The sequence below is a fragment of the Fringilla coelebs genome, assembly GCF_963513975.1.
Source record: "Fringilla coelebs genome assembly, chromosome: 23".
Lineage (NCBI taxonomy): Eukaryota > Metazoa > Chordata > Aves > Passeriformes > Fringillidae > Fringilla > Fringilla coelebs.
Window position 1 is genome coordinate 3,215,218 of NC_140049.1, and position 25,156 is coordinate 3,240,373.

Consider the following 25,156-nt stretch of genomic DNA (forward strand, 5'->3'; position numbering starts at 1 on the left):
ACGCTTTGTGCCTGTGCCACCACAGTCAGTGCTTGGGCTACAGTGAGCCCTCCCCATGTTGCTGTGACCAGTGACAGGGCCACCATGGCAGGTGCCAGTGCCACTCTGGGCCACCCCATGTCATTGTGACAAGTGTCAATGCCACCATGAGTTGTGCCTGTGCCACCTTAACCAGTGCCTGTGCCACTGTGGGCCACCCCATGTCACTCTGACCAGTGCCAGTGTCACCATGGCAGGTGCCTGTGCCACTGTGGGCCATCCTCATGTCACTGTGACGAGTGCCAATGCCACCACGAGTTGTGCCTGTGCCACCTTGACCAGTGCCTGTGCCACTGTGGGCCATCCCCATGTCACTGTAACCAGTGCCAGTGCCACTACAGTCGGTCCCTGTGCCCCTCTGGGCCATCCCCATGTCGCTGTGATGAGTGCCAATGCCACCACAGTCGGTCCCTGTGCCACTGTGGGCCGTCCCCGTGTCACTGTCACCAGTGCCATCCCCACAGGGTGACCAGCAGCCCCTCGAGCTCGCCCCCAGCACGAGTCCCACTCGTGGCCAATCCCACCCTTTAATTACAGCTTTAAAAACAAATCCTCGCCGGGTTTGCGGGGGGGAGAGGCTCGTGGAGGAAAATGAAGAGGGATTTAATTAAGGGCAGTGCCGGGAATGTCTGTCCTTCCCACAATAAAGATAAGGAGGATCAATTGCTGCTTCCCGGGATCAAAGGCGGGGCTGGAGGGGAAGCGGGGCTGGCGAGGGGGAGGGCGCGCAAGGGAAAACAGCAGAGATAAGAGGAGAGAAATCATTGATCTGATCGCGGGGCTCCCCCAGGGCTGGCGGGACTCGCGGGGGATGGAGGATGCCAAAATCCCACCCTGCGCATCCCTGAGATGAGCTCAACTCCCCATTTCTCCTCGGGAAGGCGAATATCAGGGTTAGGTTCTGGCGATGAAAACACCAAGATGAAAAAAGAGAGATGCTGGAATATCCTGTGCTGGAAGAACCTGCCAGGATCACTGATCCAGCTCCCAGCCCTGCACAGAACAATCTCAAAATCCCACCCTGAGCGTCCCTGAGAGCGTTTTCCAAACATTCCTGCAGCTCTGGAAGGTTTGGAACAGTGACCATTCCCTGGGGAGCCTTTTCAGTGCCTCTAAGGAAGAGACTTTCCCTAAAACCCACCCTAGTCCAACTCCAGCCCTTCCCGGCTCCTGTCACTGTCACAGCGAGCACAGATCCCATCTGTCCCTGCAAGCCCACCTCGCAGGCGCGGGGATGCCGGCTGGCATGGCTGTTCCATGGGAATAACGCCCCGCTCCCTTCCCAAGCCCTTCCCACGCGTGCAAAGCAGGCGCGGGCGGCCGGCGGGGCTCCCCGGGGCCGCGGCGAACCGGCCCCGCTGGCCCGACCGCCCGGCGAGCGCGGGGCCGCCACCGGGCCGCCAGGGAGGTGGCACACCCAGAAGCTGTCCCCGTGCCAGGCTGCCAGCCCGCTCCCCCCCGCCCCAGCCGGCTGAACCGCTTCCCCCGGCTGCTGCACGCAAAAGCGGGCGCGGCCGGAGCCCTGCCCGGTTCTCAGCGCCGCTGCAGGGAATTCCCAGCGGGATCCGGCAGGGAGAGCGGGGAGAGCGGGGAGAGCTGGGGGTCGCCGTTCCCCGTTCCCAGCCGCGGGCGCTCAGGTGGCTGGAGGTGCCTCACGGGGTGGTCAGGAGTGCCAGGCGGGCTTGGCTGGGCACCAACATCCCAAATTCGGGATCCAGCAGGCCCAGCCCTCTCCAGAAACCTGTCTGGCTGCTGCTCCGCGTTCCCAGGCGGGCGGATCCGCTGGGAAAGTCGCCCCGGCCCGCGGCTGCCGGAGGTGCCGCGCTCCCTTCCCGTGTGAGACACGGCCATGGAGGTGCTCAATGAGGCAGAAGCGGCTCTGGGCAGAGGGTTCTGGAACCTTCTGCCTCCCCCCTGGGTGGGCTGGCAGCAGCCCCGTGCCCACCCTGGCAGCCCCAGCCGGGAGGGTTGCGGTGTTGGGGGGGTTTCCCTGCACACGGAGCCCTGGGGTGCCAGCCTGGGCAGTGGGGAGATGGCACGGTGCTGGTGGCACCACGGTGATGCCATGGTGGTGACACCATCGTGGAGATGCCATCACGGAGGTGCCATCGTGGTGATGCTATCGTGGTGACGCCATCGTGGAGATGCCATCATGGAGATGCCATCACAGTGGTGCCATGACGGTGGTGCCATGGCAGTGATGCCATCGTGGTGATGCCATGGTGGCAATGGCACGGTGGAGATGGCATGGTGGTGACACCATCACAGGGATGCCATCATGATGATGCCATTGTGGTGACACCGTCACGGTGGTGCCATCATGGTGATGCCATGGTGGTGACACCATCGTGGTGATGCCATCATGGAGGTGGCATGGTGGTGACACCATTGCAGTGATGCCATCATGGAGATGGCATGGTGGTGACACCATCATGGTGGTGCCATCATGGTGATGCCATAATGATGATGTCATGGTGGAGGTGCCATCATGGTGATGCCATCATGGTGATGGCATGGTGGTGACACCATTGTGGTGATGCCATCATGGTGATGCCATGGTGGCAATGCCATCACAGAGATGGCGTGGTGGTGACACCATCACAGGGATGCCATCATGGAGGTGCCATCATGGAGGTGCCATCATGGTGACACCATCGCGGTGATGCCTTCATGGTGATGCCATGGTGGTGACACCATCACAGGGATGCCATCATGGAGGTGCCATCATGGAGGTGCCATCATGGTGACACCATCGCGGTGATGCCTTCATGGTGATGCCATGGTGGTGACACCATCATGGTGATGCCATGGCGGTGATGCCATCGTGGTGATGCCATCACGGAGATGGCGTGGTGGTGACACCATCACAGTGATGCCATCATGGTGATCCCATCATGCTGATGCCATCACAGCGATGCCATCACGGTGACACAGTGGTGACAGGAGGTGTCCCCAACCCCTGGGGACCTGCAGGACCCTGTGGGTCCTTCCAGGCCTGGGGTCAGGAGTGAACTCTGTGATCCTGAGGGTCCTTCCAGGGCTGGGCTCAGGAGTGAACCCCAGCTGGGTCCTTCCAGCTCAGGATATTCCAGGATTTTATTTTGTCTCTCATCAGCTCACGGCAGGCACGGTGGGTCGGATCCTGCAAGGGATGGGAAGGACAGGAATGTCCTGATGGTCCCACAGACACAGGTTTTGCTCCTCTGTCCCGTTCCTGCAGGTCCCAGAGGCTCTGGCATGGCATGGGCAGAGCTGTCCTGATGGGAGAAATCTCCCAGCAGAGACCCAAAAGCATCACCACAGTTCCAGCAGCGTCAGAGTGGCCACCAGTGCTCAGCCAGCCAGGTCCCCACTGGGGTCTAAGGTTGAATTTTTGGCTCAGGTGTGACCCAGCCATTTCTTGTGCTCGAAAAAAAATGGGATTAAAGTTTCTGGGCGCCGCTTTCTCCCCCTTTTTTAGGCTGCTCCAGGCTGCCATTGAATCCCCACTTTCATGTGGGGATTTCTCTCCTTCAGATCTTCAAAGAAATCCAGCAATCAAACAGGTGGTTCTGGAGGCACCTTAAAAAAAAAACATAGCTACAAAAAAAAACTACAGAAAAAAAACCACTTTGAAAGAATCAGAGGCAAAGGAACACCTCAGCTTTGTTGTGTTAATTGTTCCGGCACTCAAAGTTCTGACAAAACGTCTCAGAAATCTCCCTGGCTCTGCGCCCGCGATGTGTCAGACACACAAAGAAGGGCCCCGACACAAAACCCGGGGAAGGCAAAAACCGACCCGGGGAGATTCCGACAGGAAGGAACAGTCCCAGGGTTCCAAAGTAGGAGCCCGGCCGCGGCCGGAGGGGCGGTGACACCCAAATTCCAGAGCTCCAGGGGCACCTCTGAGCTGCTCGGGGGTCATTAAGAGCCGCCGGTTAATGAGCTCAGCCTCCATCCCCTCCCCAGCGGTTCTGGGGCGCTCCGGCGGGACCCAGCCCCATCCCCACTCGCATCCCCGGCACCAGGGGCGGCTTTGGCCGCAGGCTGTCCTCGGGGTCACCCCGGTGTCCCCCCGAGCCTGCTCCTCCCGCCGCGCTCCCCATCCCGGGAAGGGCTGGCTGGGGCCGGGATTCCCGCACAAGCCCGGGCAGGAGCCGGTGCCGGGGGTGACTCAGGGCCCCGGGGCCAGGGGAGCGCCCCGAGCTCCGCTCTGCCGGGAGAGGCTGGGAGTGGTGCTGGAGCTGCTCGCTCTGCTCTGCTCCCCCAGCCTGCTCACGGCTGCTCCCACCCCAAAATTCCCTTTTTCCCCCTTTCTCAGGGCGCTGCCGCTGCTCGGGGGGATGGGGGTCTCAAAACAGCCCTCGGGTGAGGGGGGATCCAAACCTGGGGTGACCCAGAGAGGCTCAGACACACCACCCGCCCCATAAATCCCATTAAAAATCTTTGGGAATGCCCAATTCCCATGGCTGAAAGTCCCTCCGCCTGTCCTTTGGCGATGGTAGCAGCCCCAAACTCCGGGATGCAGCACCAATTTCCCCGAGGGCCAGCAGGAGGAGGGTCCAGGCTGGGTAATCCCTTGGGATTATCCCAGGTAAACCTGGATCGGTGGGTATAAACCCGCAGGACAACCCCTCCATCCTCCAGGACAATTCATCTCGGGGTGTTCCTCCCGCATTCCAGGATTCCAGCCCCGCTCCCACACCCCGCAGGGCAGCGAACGCAGCGTTTGGGGGCTGAGCTCACCCCCCAAAAATGACATTTTCTCAGCAAAAGGCGGCTGAGGTCATTTCCAGCCGCCCCAAAGCCCCGCGGGGCCGGGCAGGGCGGGGCGGGGGCTGCGGGAATTGCCCAACCTGGGGATGAAAGGGCTGCGCGGATGAAAGAGCCGCCAGAAATGATGGGGGGCTGCCAGGGGGGCAGCGGAAATCCCGGCCGGGATGAAAGGAGCGTTTCCAGGGGCTGACGGGGGAATTCCGGCAGCGCGGGGCGGGGGGCGCTCGCTGCGGCCGCCGCGGTGACAGTGTCCCACCCGCTGTCACCGCCCCGGCCCAGCGCTTTTCCCTCCCTTCCCACGGCTGGGCCCGGGAGGAGGCGGGAAGGGACTCGGAGAGGCCCCGGGGAGATGGCACAGCTCGGGGATGGGCTGAGCTGGCCACCAGAGAGGGACAAGGTCGGGTGTCACCCGCGGGGACATGGGGTGGGCAACAGGACAAGCTCTGGTGTCACCAGGGGGACACGGGGTGGGATGGACAGCAGGACAAGCTCTGGTGTCACCAACGGGGACACAACGTGGGCAACAGGACAAGCTCTGGTGTCACCAATGGGGACACAAAGCAGGGTGGACAGCAGGACAAGCTCTGGTGTCACCAGCAGGGACACAGGGTGGGATGGCCAGCAGGACAAGCTCTGGTGTCACCAATGGGGACACAGGGTGGACAGCAGGACAAGCTCTGGTGTCACCAACGGGGACACAGGGTGGGATGGCCAGCAGGACAAGCTCTGGTGTCACCAATGCGGACACAGGGTGGGATGGCCAGCAGGACAAGCTCTGGTGTCACCAACAAGGACACAGGGTGGGATGGCCAGCAGGACAAGCTCTGGTGTCACCAACAAGGACACAGGGTGGGATGGACAGCCGGACAAGCTCTGGTGTCACCCGCGGGGACACAGGGTGGGATGGCCAGCAGGACAAGCTCTGGTGTCACCAATGGGGACACAGGGTGGGATGGCCAGCAGGACAAGCTCTGGTGTCACCAACAAGGACACAGGGTGGGATGGCCAGCAGGACAAGCTCTGGTGTCACCAATGGGGACACAGGGTGGGATGGCCAGCAGGACAAGCTCTGGTGTCACCCGCGGGGACACAGGGTGGGATGGACAGCAGGACAAGCTCTGGTGTCACCCGCGGGGACCCGGGGCAGTGTGTTCCTCACACCAGCGGTGCCCACCCCCCTGCAGCGCCCAGGGCACCGGGACTTTGCCCGGGCTCAGCCCCGGGAGCAGCTTTGAGGCTCCGGAATTCCTGCCAGGCTCGGGAAGCACGCGGGGAATGCGCGGCGGGGGGCGCCGAGCGCGGTGACCCCCCCGTGCCACCCCTGCCGGGACAAAGGGTGGCATTCCGGACATGCCCTGCCACCCTGTCCCCGCTGCCCGGGGCGCGGGAGGAGGCGCCGAACGGCTCCGGTGAGCCCGGCTGGAGGCGGGGGATGGTCACGGGGCAGCGGAACGGGGATGGATTTCCGTGCAGAGGGGAAAGGGTGGAGAGGCAGCTCCTGCCGCCAAAACTCGGGGATTTCACCCAAATTCAAACCCACGGAGGGGTAGGGATGTGAGAGGGGTTTGGAACAGGGGGGCTGCTCGTGGTGGGGAGGGAGGAAAGGATCCTGATCCCCGCTGTCCTGCTTCCATCACAGCTTTCCCTAAATTTTCATCCTGCTCAGCCCTAAAATGCAGATTTCCCACCCCAGCAGGAGGGATGGGAGAGGGGTTTGGGAGCAGGGCTGGGACAGGGGGGCTGCCCACAGCGGGGAGAGCAGAAGGGGCTGACTCCTCATCACAGCCTCCCCGAAATTTTGGGTTCTGTTTGTCCAGCAGCCGCTCAGCCTTAAAATCCACATTTCCCACTCCTGGCAGCGCTGAGCCCCCACACCGGCGACGTATCCAGCCCCAGTTCAGCACCAGTTTAACCCAGTTTGAGGAGGGGCTGAGCACGCAGAGGGGTTCCACCCTGCAGGGCGTGTCTGAGCCCACCCACCCTCACCTGGGCTGGAGCAGGAGCAGCACAGGGACAGGGACGGGGACACAGGGACACAGGGACAGTGACACAGGGACACAGGGACAGCAGCCCCTCCCTCCCCCCCAGCAATCACAGTGACAACTCAGCTTTACCGTTTGCTTTAATTTAATGTTTTTTCTCCGGCCCGTGCTGTAGGAAGGAGGGAAAACACGACACTCCCCCCGGAGAGGGGAGAGGGCCAGCGAGCACACGTGGCAACAGTGCAAGGGAGCCGTGTGACACAAGGACACAGCCACCTCCCCAAAAACACCCCTGGACGGCCTCAGTGGAGCCAGACACATCCTGTGCTGCTGCCCTCCACACCAGCCTGGGCAAAGGCAATAAATCAATAAATCAATAAATAAACACACGGTGCCTCACCAAAGGCACCTTTTTTTTTTCTTTTTTTTCTTTTTTTTTCCCACATTACAATGAGAGATGTTGGCATCACAGCGTTTCCCAGCCTGGGCTTTTGGCCACATCCAGTTTCTCAGCACTCAGGAGAGGGCAGAGCCGTGGCCTGGGTGCCCCCAGCACTTCCTAAAGCCCAGCCCACGGGCAGCACCTTGGAGCCCTCACCAGCACCCTGCTACATCTGCAGCTTGTTTGAGGTATATCACCCACCCCCTCCGTTACCTTGTGCAGCCAAAAAACAGTGCAAAAAAACCAGAAATCCCCCCCCCAACCCCTTGCTTTCACCCCCACGATGAGATGAGCCTGTTCGAGAGGGAAGGACGGCAGCGAGGACCCCCCGGGACCCCCCAACCCCTCCTCGGGGGCCACTTCGGGGGTTTTGGTCCATTAAATGTCCCGGCCCTGGGGCATCCCCCGCCCCGAGGCTGCCAAATCCATCCGTGGGATGTGGATCAGCAGCACCGGCAGCCTCGGGGAGGGAAGGAAGGAAGGAAGGGATGGAAGGAGGGAGGCTCAGCCCCCTCCCCAAAACGCACCAGCCCGGGAGATGGGCTCAGCTCAGCTTCACCCCGACGGCCACAGCGCGCCGGTAGAGCTCGGAGCCGCTGTCACAGCCCGCCAGCGACGCGCTGCTCTCCGCCAAGGGGCTGCGGCAGTGGGTGACAGTCCAGCGGCGCAGCCGCCGCCCTTCCTCCCGCTCCTCCTCCTCCTCCAGCCGCAGGAGGCTCTCGGCGGACACGCAGCCCCGCATGGCTGCCCCGGGGGGGCGGCGGGCGGGCAGGTCCAGCTGCTCGAAGGACTCGGTGGACAGGATGCTGTCCTCGCTGACGGCGCTGGCGGGCCGGGCGCGGGGGCCCTGCGGCAGGGACACCTCCCCGAAGCCCCCGAAGCCCCTCCCGGGGGGGCTGCCGGGCTCGGCGCTGCCGCCCGAGGAGAATTTGCCGTTGTGTTTGAGGATTCCTTTCCGGCGGGCCGGCAGCCCCTGCGGGGCCGGCGAGGGCGGCTCGGCGAACACCGGCCCGTCCAGGTCCAAGCTGCCCGCGTCCAGCACATCCCCGGACTCGCAGCACTCCAGGGACGAGAAATAGCCCGACTCCCTGGCCGAGGGCTTCTTCAGGATTCCCTTCTTGGGCGCGGCCGGGGGCGCTGTTCCGGGGGGCTGCAGGACCCGGGACAGCCCTGCGGGGGGATCCTCCCCACCCTCGCCGGGGCTGGGCGCCTTCTGCTCGCAGGAGTTCCTCTTCTTCAGGATGCCCTTGGGCCGCTTGAGGACGGACTTGGCGGGGTTCTCGGGCCCCGCGGGCACCTCCTGCAGAGCGTGCGAGACGTCGTTCTCCTTCTTGGACTTCTTGAGGGAGCGCTGGCGCTCCAGGGCCGCGCCGGGCATGTGCTGCTTCAGGAAGCAGCGCACCTTGGAGCCGTTCTCCAGCAGCGGCCGGGAGGAGCGGCGCAGCCACTCGGCCACCGTGGCCAGCGGGGATTCGCTCTCCCGCAGCAGCTCCTGCTCGCCCAGAGGCATTTTGTAGCCCCAGTTGACCCACCAGTGCGTGGCGATGTCCTCGATGGTGGCCCGGCGCTCGGGGTTCACCATCAGCATCCAGCGGATCAGCCCGCAGGCGTCTGGGGGAGGGACAGGTCAGGTGGGGCGGGGACACGGGGAAGGGACAGGAGGGGACACGGGGGAGGGACAGGTCAGGCGGGGCGGGGACACGGGGGAGGGACAGGAGGGACACGGGGAAGGGACACGGGGAAGGGACAGGTCAGGCACAGGAGGGGACACGGGGAAGGGACAGGTCAGGCGGGGCAGGGACACGGAGGAGGGACAGGAGGGGACACGGGGAAGGGACAGGTCAGGGGAAGGGACACAGGGAAGGGACAGGAGGGGACGGGAAGGGACAGGTCAGGCAGGGCAGGGGACACGGGGAAGGGACAGGTCAGGGGACATGGGGAAGGGACAGGTCAGGCACAGGAGGGGACACGGGGAAGGGACAGGTCAGGCACAGGAGAGGACACGGGGAAGGGACAGGTCAGGCACAGGAGGCAACACGGGGAAGGGACAGGTCAGGCACAGGAGGGGACATGGGGGAGGGACAGGTCAGGGGAAGGGACACGGCAAAGGGACAGGTCAGGCACAGGAGGGGACACGGGGACACACAGGGGGACGGGGGTGTCCCTACCTGAGAGCTTTGTGGGCTCCCGGTAGTCCCCGCTCGTGATCTGCTTGACCAGAGTTTTGTAGTCGTGGCCATCGAAAGGCATGGTGCCGTGGACCAGGATGTAGAGGAGGACACCCAGGGACCAGCTGTCCACCTGGGAAAGGGACACAGGAGCCTGGAGGGGACAGCAGGACCGGGCTGTCCTGGTCCCCACCCCACCAAGGTCTCATCAGCAGCCACAGGGAAGGGACAGAGCGTGGGGCAGGACCCCAGCACACCCCCCAACCCCTCAGTGGCCGGGCTCAGGGGTCCTGTAACCCCCAAATCCACTGGGAAAACCCCAGAGCCGTTCCCACAGCCGCAGGGAGGCAGGACCCACCTCGGGGCCCTTGTAGGGGCGCCCGTTGATGATCTCGGGGGATGCGTACAGGGGGCTGCCGCAGTAGGTCTGCAGGAGCTTGTCCTGCTGGAACACGTTGGAGAGCCCGAAATCCGCGATCTGGGGCACAAACACAGCTGTCAGCCGAGGGCAGAGGAGCCTTGCCCAAAGTCCCCTTCCTCAAAACCCCCTTGGCCAAGTTCCCTTTTCCCCAAAGTCCCCTTTCCTAAAGTCTCCTTCCCCAAAGTCCGCTTTCCCAAGCTTCCCTTTCCCAAAGATCCCTTTTTCCAAAGATGCCTTTCCCAGACTCCCTTTCCCAAAGGCCCCTTGCCCAAAGCCCCCTTGCCCAAGTTCCCTTTTCCCAAAGATCCCTTCCTCAAAGTCCCTGTTCCCAAGTTCCCTTTTCCCAAAGTCCCCTTTCCTAAAGTCTCCTTCCCCAAAGTCCCCTTTCCCAAAGATCCCTTTCCCAGATTCCCCTTTCTCAAAGGCCCCTCTCCCAAGTTCCAAGTTCCTCTCCCAAATTCCCCTTTCTCAAGTTCCCTTTTCCCAAAGTCCCCATTCCTAAAGGCCCCTTTCCCAAGTTCCTCTCCCAAAGCCCCCTTGCCCAAAGATCCCTTTTCCCAAAGATCCCTTTCCCAAGTTCCCCTTTCCCAAGTTTCCTTTTCCCAAAGTTCCCTTTCCTAAAGTCTCCTTCCCCAAAGTCCGCTTTCCCAAAGACCTCTTTTCCCAAGTTCCCTTTCCCAAAGTCTCCTTTCCCAAGTTCCTCTCCCAAATTCCTTTCTCAAGCTCCCCTTTCCCAAAGATCCCTTTCCCAAATTCCCCTTTCCCAAGTTCCCTTTTCCCAAGTTCCCTTTTCCCAAATTCCCCTTTCCCAAATTCCCCTTTCCCAAATTCCCCTTTCCCAAGTTCCCTTTTCCCAAGTTCCCTTTTCCCAAGTTCCCTTTTCCCAAATTCCCCTTTCCCAAAGTCTCCTTTCCCAAGTTCCTCTTTCCCAAATTCCCCTTTCCCAAAGTCTCCTTTCCCAAGTTCCCTTTTCCCAAATTCCCCTTTCCCAAGTTCCCTTTTCCCAAATTCCTCTCCCAAATTCCCCTTTCCCAAGTTCCCTTTTCCCAAGTCCCCCTTTCCCAAATTCCCTTTCCCCAATCTCCCTTTCCCCAAAATCTCCTTTCCCAAGTTTCCCAAGGCTGAAAGTTCCCCCGGTGCTCTCAGGGACGAACCTGGTGCCCAAACCGGGGCTGCCCTGGGTTCTGAACCCCCTCAGCCTTGTTCTCCACCCCTGATCTCTCTCCTGTCGCTCTCTCCCTCCCAAAACCTTCCCCCCAGGCGGGGCAGGAGCTGCCCCGCGGCGCTGGCAGCGGGAGCAGCGAGGCGAGGCTGGAAGCACTTCCAGGTTTTCCTCCAGCTCATTCCCAGCCCCCCAGGCTGCAGCGGTCCCACCTCGCCCAGGTGCTCATTATCCTCATTAGAGCTGTCACCTCCCAGCCAGCAGGAGCTTCCCCGGCTGCCCTCGAGCTCCCAATTACAAAATTATCCCTGGTGGAGATAAACCCCGTTATCAGTGACCGCGGGGATCCCCGGCCAGGCCGTGATGGCTGAAAGCACCCCCGTGGGGCAGCTGGGATTTCCTGCCTGGCACCCACAGAAAGCAGGAACAGATCCTTCCTCAATCCCTCCTCATCCAGCCAGCGCTGATCTGGCCGCTCAGACTTTGCCCCCTCTTATCAGCAGATAAGATCTGGTAACGCCAACATCAGTTGTGGCTTCACCAGACCTGCCAGGCTCTGCCACAGCGCTCCTGGGGGTGCCAGCTCAGTGCCCCGAGGGGACTGAGCCCCTGTGGGCACCCCCTGTCCCTCCCCCCGGGTGACACCCCTCACCTTGATGTTCCCGTGGGCGTCCAGCAGGATGTTCTCCAGCTTCAGGTCGCGGTGCACGATCCCGTTCTGCGGGAAGAGCAGGGGTTAACTCGGGGAGGGTTGGAGGCAGGGAAAGCCCTGCACACCTGGAGGTCACTGCCCTGCCAGGCAGGGCACAGCAAACAGGGCACAGCAGCCACAAACAGCCCGGGTGTGGCCCTGGCACGGTGGCCCAGCCTGGGTGGCACCAGCTGGGCAGCAGGAGCAGGGAGGTGCCCGCTCCACAGCCAGCCTGGCTCCTCACTGTCCCCAGCCATGGCAGCACGCCGTGCCAGCCCCGCCAGGGCACAGCTCCTGCTGTGCCCAGAGGAGCCAGAACCTGATCCAGGTTGGGGTCAGGAGCTGCCCTGCCACACCCTGCTCCCACCGAGGGCTGGGGCACAGCTCGGAGCTTCCTCCGGGGAGAGGTGAGGGCTGGAGGGTCCTGCCAGGGCATCACCCCCACCTTGGGGAGGGTCCTGCCAGGGCATCACCCACACCCCGGGGAGGGTCCTGCCAGGGCATCACCCACACCTTGGGGAGGGTCCTGCCAGGGCATTGTCCACAGCCTGAGGAGGGTCCTGCCAGGGCATCACCCACACCCTGGGGAGGGTCCTGCCAGGGAAGCACCTACAGCCTGAGGAGGGTCCTGCCAGGGCATCACGAACAGCTTGAGGAGGGTCCTACCAGGGCATTGTCCATGTCCCTGAGGAGGGTCCTGCCAGGGCATTGTCCACACTCTGAGGAGGGTCCTGCCAGGGCATCACCCACACCCTGGGGAGGGTCCTGCCAGGGCATTGTCCACAGCCTGAGGAGGGTCCTGCCAGGGCATCACCCACAGCCTGAGGAGGGTCCTGCCAGGGCATCACCCACACCCTGGGGAGGGTCCTGCCAGGGTCCTGCAGCTGCACATTCCCATCAGGAACAGGACAGGTGACCCGCACAGGACAGGTGACACGAACAGGACAGGTGCCCCAAACAGGACAGGTGACACGAACAGGACAGGTGACCCGAACAGGACAGGTGACCCGCACAGGACAGGTGACCCAGGGCTTGGCTCCCAGCCCCGAGGGCAGCTCTGGGCGTCTCCGTCTGCTGGGGTGGGAGGGGAGGTGACAGTGCCAGGCCGGGTTAGTCACCCACACGCCTCGGCAGCCGGGCCAGGACCTCCCAAAAGCTGCCAGGGCGCTGCCACACCCTTGGGACTCAAGGCAGGATCAGCCCCGTGCTGGGGAAGGTGAGAGCCACGAGCTCCTGTCACCCCCGGGGGGCTGCAGGGAGGGGAGCTCGGGAACCTGTCCAGCCAGGAATCCCCTGGGAGGAGGGCTCAGAGCCCATCCAGCCCAGAAACCACCAGGAATCCCTTGGGAGAGGGCTCAGGAACCATCCAGCCCAGAAACCATCGGGAATCCATGGGGAGGAGGGCTCAGGAACCCATCCAACCAGGAATCCCCTGGGAGGAGGGCTCAGGAGCCACCCAGCCCAGAAACCATCAGGAATCCCTTGGGAGGAGGGCTCAGGAGCCATCCAGCCCAGAATCCATCGGGAATCCCTTGGGAGGAGGGCTTGGGAGCCCATCCAACCAGGAATCCCTTGGGAGGAGGGCTCAGGAGCCCATCCAGCCCAGAAACCATCATGAATCCATCAGGAGGAGGGCTCAGGAGCCCATCCAGCCTGGAATTCACTGGGAAACCATCGGGAGGAGGGCTTGGGAGCCCATCCAGCCCAGAAACCAACGGGAATCCATTGGGAGGAGGGCTCAGGAGCCCATCCAGCCCGGAATCCATAGGGAGGAGCATCCAGGAGCCCATCCAGCTGGGAAAGCATCAAGAGGAGGGCTCAGGAGCCCATCCAGCCATGAAAACTTTGGGAGGAGCATTCAGGAGCCCATCCAGCCTGGAATCCATCGGGAAACCATCGGAAGGAGGGCTCAGGAGCCCATCCAGCCTGGAATCCATCGGAAGGAGGGCTCAGGAGCCCATCCAGCCCAGAATCCATCAGGAGGAGGACTCAGGAGCCCATCCAGCCCAGAATCCATCAGGAGGAGGACTCAGGAGCCCATCCAGCCCAGAATCCATTAGGAGGAGGGCTCAGGTGTCCATCCAGCCCAGAATCCATCGGGAGGAGGCTCAGGAGCCCATCCAGCTGCTCTTCCCCCAGGAAAACCCTGGGAAACCCCAGGTAGGGCAGTGCCACCCACCTTGTGGCAGTGGTGCCACCCACCTTGTGGCAGTGATGCCACCCACCGTGTGTCAGGGTGCCACCCACCTTGTGGCAGTAGTGCCACCCACCTTGTGCCAGAAGTGCCACCCACCTTGTGGCAGAGATGCCACCCACCTTGTGGCCGAGATGCCACCCACCTTGTGACAGAGGTGCCACCCACCTTGTGGCCGAGATGCCACCCACCTTGTGACAGAGGTGCCACCCACCTTGTGGCAGAGGTGCCACCCACCTTGTGGCAGTAGTAGACAGCAGACACGACCTGGCGGAAGAAGTGCCGCGCCTCCTGCTCCGAGAGCCGCTGCCGCTCGCTGATGTAGTCGTAGAGGTCGCCCTTGCTGGCGTACTCCATCACGATGACGATCTTGGCGCTGTTCTCAAACACTGCGGGGCGCAGGAAAGGGTTAAAAGGGATCCTCAGGCCTCCCATCCTCGTTAGGACATTGCTGTTAATGAGCCTTGATTGGCCCCAACCCCCATCCCTGCCCTCACTTTGGGTTAACAGGGACTGGCAGGGCAGGGGGGGACACCAGGGCTGTCACCCACAGCCCCCAGGGCCACCAGGGCTGCTGGCCCGGCGGCTGTGCCACCACCGAGGCTCTGCCACCACCAGCTGTGCCACCACTGAGGTTGGGCCACCACTGAGGTTCTGTCCCCGCCATGGCTGTGCCATCACCAGATATGCTAGCACAGCAGCTCTGCCACCACCGAGGCTGTGCCACCACCAGCAGCTCTGCCACCACTGAGGTTGGGCCACCACTGAGGCTCTGTCACTGCCATGGCTGTGCCACCACCAGATGTGCTAGCACAGCAGCTCTGCCACCATCGAGGCTCTGCCACCACCAGCAGTGCCACCACTGAGGCTCTGCCACCACTGGCTGTGCCACCGCAGAGGCTCTGTCACTGCCATGGCTGTGCCACCACCTGCTCTGCCACCACCAGCAATGCCACCATCGAGGCCGTGCCACCACTGAGGCTCTGCCAACACCGGCTGTGCTACCACAGAGGTTGGGCCACCACTGAGGCTCTGTCACCGCCATGGCTGTGCCACCACCAGCTCTGCTACCACTGAGGTTGTGCCACCACTGAGGCTCTGCCACCACCAGCAGTGCCACCACTGAGGCTGTGCCACCACTGGCTGTGACACCGCAGAGGCTCTGTCACTGCTATGGCTGTGTCACCACCAGATGTGCTAGCACAGCAGCTCTGCCACCACCGAGGCTGTGCCACCACCGAGGCTATGCCACCACCGAGGCTATGCCACCACCAGTTGTGCCACCAGAAAGGCTCTGCCACCACTGAGACTCTGCCACCACCAGTTGTGCCACCACGAAGGCTCTGCCACCACTGAGGTTCTGTGCCACCACCGAGGCTGTGCCATCAGCAGATGTGCCACCACAAAGGTTCTGTGCCACCACCGAGGCTGTGCCACCACCGAGGCTGTGCCACCACCAAGGTTCTGTGCCACCACAAAGGTTCTGTGCCACCACCAGCTCTGCCACCACCAAGGCTGCGCCACCACAAAGGTTCTGTGCCACCAGCGGTGACTCGGGCGTGCGGCTCTTGGTGGCCCCCCCGCCAGGGGGAAGGTGACAGCGCCGTGACCTTCCTGCCCTCTCCCCCTGCTCCCAAAGCCGGCGGCGTTCCCTTCCTGCTCGCTCGGTGTTTGGAATTCCAGCGGCCGCGGTGACTCAGCCCTGCAAACCCGCGGAGGAGCCGCCAGCCCGCTCGCCTTTGTTTGCGGGACAAAAGGGCTGCGGATCCCGCACCGGCACCGTGAGCAGCGGCAGAGCCAGCCCGGGAAGGGCCCGGGCCGAGGAGTCGGTTCTGCTAAGCCTGACCCAGCTGCGGATTTAGGCTGGGTCTGGTTCTGGTTCAGTTTCCCTCGGGTTGTCCCAACGCCCGCAGCAAAGCCCGGCCCTGGCCGTAAAGCCGAGCCCGGCAGCGCCAGGAGCTCTCCCAGCTCGCTGTGGTTTGCTTTTCCAGTGCCCCGGGGAGGGAATGAGGAGGACTCCAGGACTGAGATTAAATTAAACCCTGCCTCGGGCTCAGAGCAGATCCACGGAGATGCCAAATCCTCGCTCAGCCTCCCTCCGCAGCCCCAAAAATCCGCATTTGTCAGCAGGGAGCGGGGGCTAAATGTGGATTTTGGAAGCCACCCTGGGGCTGTGCGGGGAGGCTGAGCAGGGAGCAGGGGCTGGGTGTCCAAAATCCACATTTGCAGCTGGATTCCCTGTCTGGGAGGGAGGGGATGGGACAGGAAGGGAGATTTCTGCAGCAGGTATTTCCCCTCGCTGGGGAAAAACACAGGAACACAGCCCGGGAGCATCGGCATTCCCTGGGAGCGGCCAGGAACCGGAGCCAGGTCCTGGAAGGGAGGAGAGGGCTGGGCTAAACCCACCCAAACCGAGCCAAACCCACCCAAAACGAGCCAAACCCACCCAAAACGAGCCAAACCCACCCAAACCGAGCCAAACCCACCCCAAGAGACCCCCCCGGAGACCCAGCCCGTTCTAGAGGCTTCGATGATGGATGCAGCTGGGAAAGGGAAGGGAGAGGAGGCCTCACCTTCGTGCACAGCGATGATGTGGGGGTGGTTGAGGGAGGACATGATCTCAATCTCCCTCCGGATGTGGACAAGGTCCTGCTCATCCTTGATTTTGTCCTTCCGGATGGATTTGATGGCCACCTGCGGGGGAGGAGCGCGGAGCCGTGAGTTCCCCAAGGAAGGAATTCCTCCCTCCCCTCTTTTGGGAAGGAGCTCACCGACAACAACCCCGCGGGCTGAGCGGGGCAGCTCCACGGAAACAGCTCCCAGAAAAGCGAATTTCATCCTTTTGGGGTCGATTCTCCCCAAATCCTGCTGCTGCAGATGGGGGAGAAACTCCCCCTGAGGGACGCCTCTGACAGCTCCTCATTTTTGGGGCTCCCTGAGCCTCCTCCCAGGTAGCACAGCCCTGATTTTTGGGGCTCCCCAGGACTCCTCCATCAGGTAGCCCTGCTCCTGATTTTTGGGGTTCCCCAGGACCCCTCCATCAGGCAGCACAGCCCTGATTTTTGGGGTTCCCCAAGATTCCTCTATCAGGTCACACAGCCCTGATTTTTGGGGGCTCCCCAAGCCTCATCCCACAGGTAGCACAGCCCTGCTCCTCATTTTTGGGGCTCCCTGACCCTCCATTAGGCAGCCCAGCCCTGATTTTTGGGGCTCCCGAGGACCCCTCCATCAGGCAGACCCGCTCCTAATTTTTGGGGTTCCCTGAGCCTCATCCCAGGTAGTACACCCCTGATTTTTGGGGTTCACTGACACTCCATTATGTAGCACAGCCCTGATTTTTGGGGCTCCCTGAACCTCCTCCTGGGCAGCCCAGCCCTGATTTTGGGGACTCCCCAGGTAGCCCTGCTCCTGATTTTGGGGTTCCTTGACCTCTAACAGGCAGCACACCCCTGATTTTGGGGACTCCCTGAGCTTCCTTCCAGGTCTCACAGCCCTGATTTTGGGGTTCCTTGACGTCCATTAGGCAGCACAGTCCTGATTTTTGGGGCTCCCCAGGACTCCTCCGTTTGGCAGATCTGCTCCTGATTTTTGGGGCTCCCTGAACCTCATCTTGGGCAGCCCAGCCCTGATTTTTGGGGCTCCCCAGGACTCCTCCATCAGGCAGACCCACTCCTGATTTTTGGGGTTCCCTGAGCCTCATCCCAGGTAGAACAGCCCTGATTTTTGAGGCTCCCCAGGTAGCCCTGCTCCTGATTTTGGGATTCCCTGACCTCTATCAGGCAGCACACCCCTGATTTTTGGGGCTCCCCAGGACTCCTCCATCAGGCAGACCCGCTCCTGATTTTTGGGGCTCCCTGAGCCTCCTCCTGGGCAGCACAGCCCTGATTTTTGAGGCTCCCCAGGTAGCCCTGCTCCTGATTTTGGGGTTCCCTGACCTCCATCAGGCAGCACACCCCTGATTTTGGGGACTGCCCAGGACTCCTCCATCAGGCAGACCCGCTCCTGATTTTTGGGGCTGCCCAGGTAGCCCTGCTCCTGATTTTGGGGTTGCCTGAGCCTCCTCTCAGGTAGAACAGCCCTGATTTTTGGGGTTCCCTGACCTCTATCAGGCAGCACACCCCTGATTTTGGGGGCTCCCCAGGACCCCTCCATCAGGCAGACCCGCTCCTGATTTTTGGGGCTCCCCGAGCCTCCTCCCGGAGGTCTCGCATCCCCTCTCCCGGTTTCTGGGCGGGCAGGGATCGTGCCCTGCCTCAGGAATGTGCCCAGCGCGCAGAACTCGGGAGATAACCACAACAACAACAACAACAACAACAACAACAACAACAACAGCCAATTCCTGACGTCAGGAAAAGCCAATAAACCCCCACACCCCGCGGATTTCAGCCTCTAAACTCTTTATTTCTAACAGCAAGAAAAAGTTTGGGTGATAAAGCAGATCCCGCCTGGGACGGGCAGGGAGTCCCGGAGTTTTCCAGGTTTTCCTTGGCGTTTTCAACTTTTCCTCTACGAGAAAATTGAAAAGGGAGGAGAAAGAGGGGCGAGAACAGCGCCTCTAATCCCCTTTCAAAGCGGCTGCGGGCGCACAATGCGCTCCCAGGGCTGAATTTACAACTGAATCCAGCAGAACCTTTTCTCTTTTTTATTTTTTTTCCTTTTTTTTTCTTCTCCTCCCCTCCCGGACAAGAATGCGGAACAGTTTTAATCCCATCCAGGCACCCTCGCACCGGTCTCCCAGCAACGGGGGAGAGGGGCCCGGACCCCCGCCGGCCCCCGAGGTGTGGGGGGGATGCTCGGCCCCTGTCCCTGCCCTTCAGAGACCTCGCTTTGCAAAGCCCGGCCCAGCGGGCAGCTGAGTTTTGCTAAGCCGGGCCTGCGGGCCCTGCCTGGTGAGGATCCAGCAGCGAGGAGCCTCTGAAAGGGGGCTCAGGTGGGCGCCTGAAGTCGGGTTTTGGCCCCAAACCCCATTTCTGTGGACCCAAAACTCATTTCTGTGGCCCCAAATCCCATTTCTGTGGCCCCGAATCCCAGTTCTGTGGCCCCTAACCCCATTTCTGTACCCCCAAACTCCATTTTTCTGGCCCCAAATCCCATTTCTGCCGTTCCAATCCCATTTCTGTGGCCCCTAACCCCATTTTTCTGGCCCCAAACCCCATTTCTGTACCCCCAAACTCCATTTTTCTGGCCCCAATTCCCATCTCTATACCCCCAATTCCCATTTCTGCACCTCCCAATCCCATTTCTCTGGCCCCAAATCCTATTTCTATACCCCCAATTCCCATTTCTGCGGCCCCAAATCCCATTCCCGCCCTCCCAATCCCATTTCTGCACCCCCAAACCCCATTTCTATGGCTCCAAATCCCATTTCTGTGGCCCCAAATCCCATTTCTGCACCTCCCAATCCCATTTCTGTAGCCCCAAAACTCATTTTACTGGCCCCAAACCCCATTTCTGAACCCCCAAATCCCATTTCTGCCCTCCCAATCCCATTTCTGTGACCCCAAATCCTATTTCTATACCCCCAATCCCATTTCTGCCCTCCCAATCCCATTTCTGTGGCCCCTAACCCCATTTTTATGGCCCCAAATCCCATTTCTCTACCCCAAACCCCATTTCTGAACCCCCAAATCCCATTTCTCTACCCCCAAATCCCATTTCTCCACCCCCAAACCCCATTTTTCTGGCCCCAAACCCCATTTCTCCACCCCCAAATCCCATTTCTGAACCCCCAAACCCCATTTTTCTGGCCCCAAACCCCATTTTTCTGGCCCCAAATCCCATTTTTCTGGCCCCACACTGCCTCAGGCAGCCCCAGCCAGGGCAGGAATTGCTCCTGGAGGATCCAGGAGCCCGAGGACTCTGCCCAGGAGAAGTTCACCCACCCAGCCCAGATTTCTCTCCAAAGCAATTCTGAAAGCGTTCAGCGCTTCTGGGAAGCCCAGCCAGGTTTTCTTCCCGCTGACCTTTGTCTGCCAGGTTAAATTTTAACGACATTTTCGCTGCTGCCCCAGTTCCCTGACCCTTTGCAGATCCTTCCTGCGGCCTGCAGCCCTCCCAAATTCCTGCTGCCTCCTGCAGAGCCCCACACCCTGCCCAGCAGCCAGAATTTTGGGGCATTTTGGGGAATTTTGGGGAATTTTGAAGAATTTTGGAGCATTTTGAAGAATTTTGGGGAATTTCGGGGCATTTTGGAGAATCTTGGAGAATTTTGGAGCACTTTGAAGAATTTTGGGGAATTTTGGAGAATTTTGAAGAATTTGGGGGAATTTTGGAGAATTTTGGAGCATTTTGAAGAATTTTGGGGAATTTTGGGAAAATTTGGGGCATTTTGGAGCATTTTGAAGAATTTTGGGGAATTTTGGAGAATTTTGGGGAATTATGGAGAATTTTGAAGAATTTTGGGGGATTTTGGGGAATTTTGGGGCATTTTGGAGAATTTTGGGTAATTTTGGGGCATTTTGGAGCATTTTGAAGAATTTTGGGGAATTTTGGGGCATTTTGGAGCCTTTTGGAGCATTTTGGACCATTTTGGAGCATTTCCTCACTGCCCCAGCCTCTCACACCCCCAGAATTCCGAGCCAGGGCTCAGGGCAAGAACCCAAATCCATAAAAAAGTTGGAGCAGCTCCAGGAGATGCCTCTGGCTGGATCCAGCACCGTCCCAAAATCAGCGACCCCCGGGCAGGTGGAGCTGTCCCCTCCTCCCCCAGGGGTGCCAAGCTCCCAAATTTTCCCTGCCCAAAGGGTTTGGGAGCGGAGGGAGATAAAAAGGCCAGGCTGGAGTTGGGGACAGCAGCTGGGGACAGAAATCACATCCCAGAAATCCCCCTGAGCTCTTTCCGAGTCAAAAAAGGGCTTGGAATTCCAAGTTTTTTGGTATTTTCAGCAGCTGCTGAAAGATGTGTGAAGCTGCAACCCCAGGCAGCGCTTCAGAAGTTGTTCCAGACTGTGAGGGCTGGGGAAATTCAAATTGGGATTCAAATTGGGATTTAAATCGGGATTTAAATCGGGATTTAAATCCTGGGACAGAGCGGGGTTGGCCCCTTGGCGCAGATCAAAGGAGGCTCTGGAATATTCCAGGTGCTGCTTTTCACGGCCCCGATGGCGCTGGGGACACCGGGAGAGTCCCACGGGAGGTCCCCGGGCGTGTTTGGCTTGGCTGAGGGCCAGGGATGGGGAACCAGGCTGGGAAAAACTCCGGGCTGGGAGGGAAAAAAGAGCCCCGAGGCTGCTGGGGAAACAGGTGGGGGGAAAGGGGAGGGGGAAAAATGAAGAGGGAAAAACAAAAAAAGGAAGGAAGAAAAAGAAAAGGGAAGGAAGAAAAAGAAAAGGGAAGGAAGAAAAAGAAAAGGGAAGGAAGAAAAAGAGAGGAAGAAAAATAAAAAGGGGAAAGGAAAAAAAAGGGGAAGGAAAAAAGGGGGGAAGGAAAAAAAGGGGGAAGAAAAAAAGGGGGATGGAAAAAAAGGGGGAAGAAAAAAGGGGAAGGAAAAAGGGGGAAGGAAAAAAAGGGAAAGGAAAAGGGGGGGAAAAAGGGGAAGAAAAAGGAGAAGTAAAACAAGGGGAAGTAAAAAAAGGGGAAGAAAAAGGGGAAGAAAAAGGGGAAGAAAAAAGGGGAAGTAAAAAAAGGGGAAGTAAAAAAGGGGAAGAAAAAAGGGGAAGAAAAAAGGGGAAGAAAAAAAAGGGGAAGTAAAAAAAGGGGAAGTAAAAAAAGGGGAAGTAAAAAAAGGGGAAGGAAAAGGGGAAGTAAAAAAGGGGAAGAAAAAAGGGAAAGTAAAAAAAAGGGAAAGTTAAAAAAGGGGAAAGTAAAAAAGGGAAAGTAAAAAAGGGGAAAGTAAAAAAGAGAAAGTAAAAAAAGGGGAAAGTAAAAAAAAGGAAAGTAAAAAAGGGAAAGTAAAAAAAAAAAAGGGAAAGTAATAAAAAGGGGAGAAGTGAAGGGAAAAAAGAAAGAGAAGAGGGGGGAAAAAAAGGGAAGGGAGGGAAAAAAGAGGGAGAAAAACCAACCAGCAATTCCCTCCCCAGCTGATATCTCGGGGATTTTTGTAAGGATTGGGAATGGCACTCAGCAGGAGCATCACTTCAGATAAAGGATTTCTAACAGGAAAAAAAAGGATTTTTCCCAGACAAATAATTCATGGAAGTCCCAAAACATCCTCCAGAGCTGCAGGAGCCTGGAATTTCCTGCCACCTTCCAAGAGAATCAGCCTGCTCCGAGCGCAGGGATCTGAAAATTGGGAGAGGAAGGAGAAATTCGGGAGCTGCTTCAACACCCAGAGCCTCTCTCAGAGGCAATTCCCGATTCGCCAGAGGCAAAAAAATCCCCGCGGATGGAGCAGCTCCAGCTTTTCAGCCCCAGCCGGTGCCGTGGGATCCCCACGAGGGGTGCCCGGTCCCTGCCCTGACATTTTGGGAAGGGAAAACCGCTCGGGGAAGGAACAGAACAACAACTGAGCTGGGGATGAAGCCGGCTCGGAAATGCTGAGCGCTCCGAGAAGGAATTTGTGGGAAGAGGAGAGATTTTGTGGCTTGGAGCCTCCTGCTCCTCCAGCAGGCCGGGGAGGGGCTGCCGAGCAGAACCTTTGATTTTTCTGCCGCCTTGATTGAGGGCTCGGCGGCCCGTGGGTTGGATTTGCATGAAAATAGAGCGATCCTGAGGGGCTCGCGGGGAGGATTCGGGCAGGGAACGGAGATTTCCGAGCTGCAGGTGCGGGCAGGGGAAGGAGGACGAGAATTCGCTCGCCCATGGCGAGGGGAGGGATCCCTGCAGCTCTGGGGGTGGAAGCTGCATTTCCAGGCCCTGATTATGCAGCGAAGCAGCGGCTCGGATGGGCAGAGCTGCCTTGGGATCTGATTTCATCGAGATCATCATTTCATCGAGGAAAGCGGCGGATTGGCGGCTCTTCCCCCCGCGTGTCCCCGTGGGATGGCGCCGATCCCATCCCAGCCCCTGGCAGGGCCCGTCCTGCCGCTCGCAGCTCATCCCCCCTGCTCAGGCCGGGCTCCGAGGGGCTCTTGGGGTCCCTCGCACCCTTCGAGGCTGGGGATTCACATCCGAGGGGGAATCCTTGCAGATTCCCACAGGACGGAGCAGCGCCGGCAGTCCCGGGGGGTTCAATCCCGGGGGGTTCAACACGGGGGGTTCAACACGGGGGTTCAACTCTGGGGGTTCAACCCTGGGGGTTCAATCCCGGGGGGTTCAACACGGGGGGTTCAATCCCGGGGGGTTCGGTACCGGGGGTTCAGTGCCGGGGGGTTCAATCCGGGGGGATTCAACCCTGGGGGTTCAATCCCGGGGATTTCAGTCCCGGGGGTTCAACCCTGGTTGTTCAGCCCTGGGGATTCATTCCCGGGGGTTCGGTCCCGGGGTTTCAGTCCCGGGGGTTCGGTCCCGGGGGTTCTGTCGCCTTTTCCCCGAGGAAAGCTGAGCTGGGCTGAGCCGGAGCCACTTTCCCGCAGCGGCCTGAGGTGAGTCAGGATTTTGGAGAGCCCGGCTGCGCCCTGGCTGCCCCAGACCGTGAGAAAGGCAAACGCAGGGTGAGAGGAAGGGAAGAGCCCTTCAGCCCGGAGCGCGCTGTTTGCTTTGGCGGCCGCGTCCCCGCCCGCTCCTTCCCCCAGGAAGCGCGACCGCGGTCAAGTGGGCGAGAGGAGCTGCAGCACCCCGGGAGGAGGGGGGCGAGACCCCTCGGGGCTGCTCCCGACCCCGCTGAGACCCCCCCCTAAGCACGGCCGGGGCAGAGCCGCAGCTTCCCGCAGGCTGCGGGGGGAGCGGGGCCCGGCCGGGGCTGCGGAGAGCCGGGACCGGCGGCACCGGGGCTGCACCGGGGGATGCACCGGGGGCGAAATGCTCGGAGCGGGGGATGCTCGGAGATCCGTGAGGATGCGCCGGGAACGGGTTGGAAGGGAGAGCACCGGAGGGGGAGGCAGCCGGGCCGGGCTGCGGGAAGCGGGGGCAGCTCGGGGACCGCCGAAAAACACGGTGGGGAGACAGCGGGGACCGGGAGGGACACACCGGGGACAGGGAGGGACGCACCGAACCGGGGGGGACACACCGGGGACAGGGAGGGACGCACCGAACCGGGGGGGACGCACCGGCGACGCCGAGGACGCACCGGGGACAGGGGATGCTCGGGGGCCGGGGATGCTCGGGCACCCCGCACGGTGCCGATGCCCCCCCAGGGGGATCCTTACCAGCTTCCCGGAGCGCTCCCGGGCTTTCTTCACCTTCCCGTAGGTTCCTTTGCCCAGCGTTTCCAGGAACTCGTAGCGGTGCTTGAGGTTGTGCTTGTGGTGGTGCCGCTTCACCGCCTGCTTCTTCATCAGCGGCCGCGGCGATTTGATCAGCCCCTCGGCCAGCGAGGCGGCCAGCGCGGAACCGGGGCCGGTTCCGGGCCCTGCCGCCCGCTCCATCCCGATCCCGGCTCCGGCTCCGCCGCCTCCCGGCCCGGCCCGGCCGATAAAAGCGGCGGCTCCGGCGGCCGCGCCTCCCCGCGCCCATTGGCGGCTGCCGGGGCCGCCCCCGGGGCCGGGGCCGGGACACGGACGCGGGGGGAGGCAGCGGGGAGACCCCCACGGGCAGCGCTGGGAGCGGGGAACCCACGGGGAGGGGATGGGGGAGAGCCAGGGAGCACCCCAAAAAAATTGGGGTGAGGGAGGGGGTGTGGGGAGAGGGGGGAGAGGGGAAAAAGGGGGCACGGGGGTGTGGGGAGGGGGCAGAGGGAATCCAGGGTAAAAAGGGGGCTCGGGGGTGTGGGGAGGGGGCAGAGGGAATCCAGGGGGCACGGGGCTGTTTCCAGGCTGGGGGGAGATGGGAATTTTGTGCAGGGAGGGATTTTCACCCAAAGGTTTGAGAAGAGGGGCAGGCCCAGAGTCAGAGGGGATTTGGAGAAGAGCCTGGAGTGCCAGGACAAGGAGGAATGGCTCCACAGTGGGCTGAGAGCTGGGTTAGATGGGATATTGGGATGAAATTCCTCCTGTGAGGGTGGCAGGCCCTGGCACAGGGTGCCCAGAGCAGCTGTGGCTGCCCCTGCATCCCTGGCAGTGCCCAAGGCCAGGCTGGATGGGGCTGGGAGCAGCCTGGGACGGTGGGAGGTGTCCCTGCCATGGCACTGGGGGATGTTTTAAGGTTCCTTCCAGCCCAAACCATTCCATGATTGCATCAGGTGGAGCAAAACACCTGGATGCCCCACTGGGGGCAGGGGGACGTGCACAGCCAGACAGGATTTGCTGTGAGGAGTCCCAATGCACCAAATCTCAGGGGGAAACTGCACCAAATTCCAGGGAAAAACTGCACCAAAATCCAGGGGGAA

The 25,156-nt window shown here is 60.8% G+C and overlaps 2 protein-coding genes across 2 annotated transcripts in view; one reads left to right on the plus strand and one right to left on the minus strand.

Moving 5' to 3' along the window:
- The window catches only part of TMCC2 (transmembrane and coiled-coil domain family 2), a 41,097-nt gene extending 33,684 nt beyond the window's left edge, over positions 1-7,413 (plus strand). Inside the window, exon 5 of the mRNA XM_084220704.1 lies at positions 6,952-7,413. Coding sequence (XP_084076830.1) covers positions 6,952-7,156 — 205 coding nt within the window. The 3' untranslated portion in view covers positions 7,157-7,413. The remainder of the gene's footprint in view (positions 1-6,951) is intronic.
- A 101-nt stretch (positions 7,414-7,514) lies between these two features.
- Positions 7,515-24,259, minus strand: NUAK2 (NUAK family kinase 2). The gene is made up of 7 exons (XM_084220490.1): positions 24,039-24,259; positions 16,428-16,548; positions 14,092-14,243; positions 11,622-11,687; positions 9,745-9,864; positions 9,387-9,519; positions 7,515-8,829 (listed from the first exon to the last, which is right to left on the minus strand). Exons 1-7 carry the CDS (start codon positions 24,255-24,257, stop codon positions 7,763-7,765), a joined length of 1,878 nt encoding a protein of 625 aa, XP_084076616.1. The 5' UTR covers positions 24,258-24,259; the 3' UTR covers positions 7,515-7,762.
- Between the last annotated feature and the right edge of the window lie 897 nt (positions 24,260-25,156).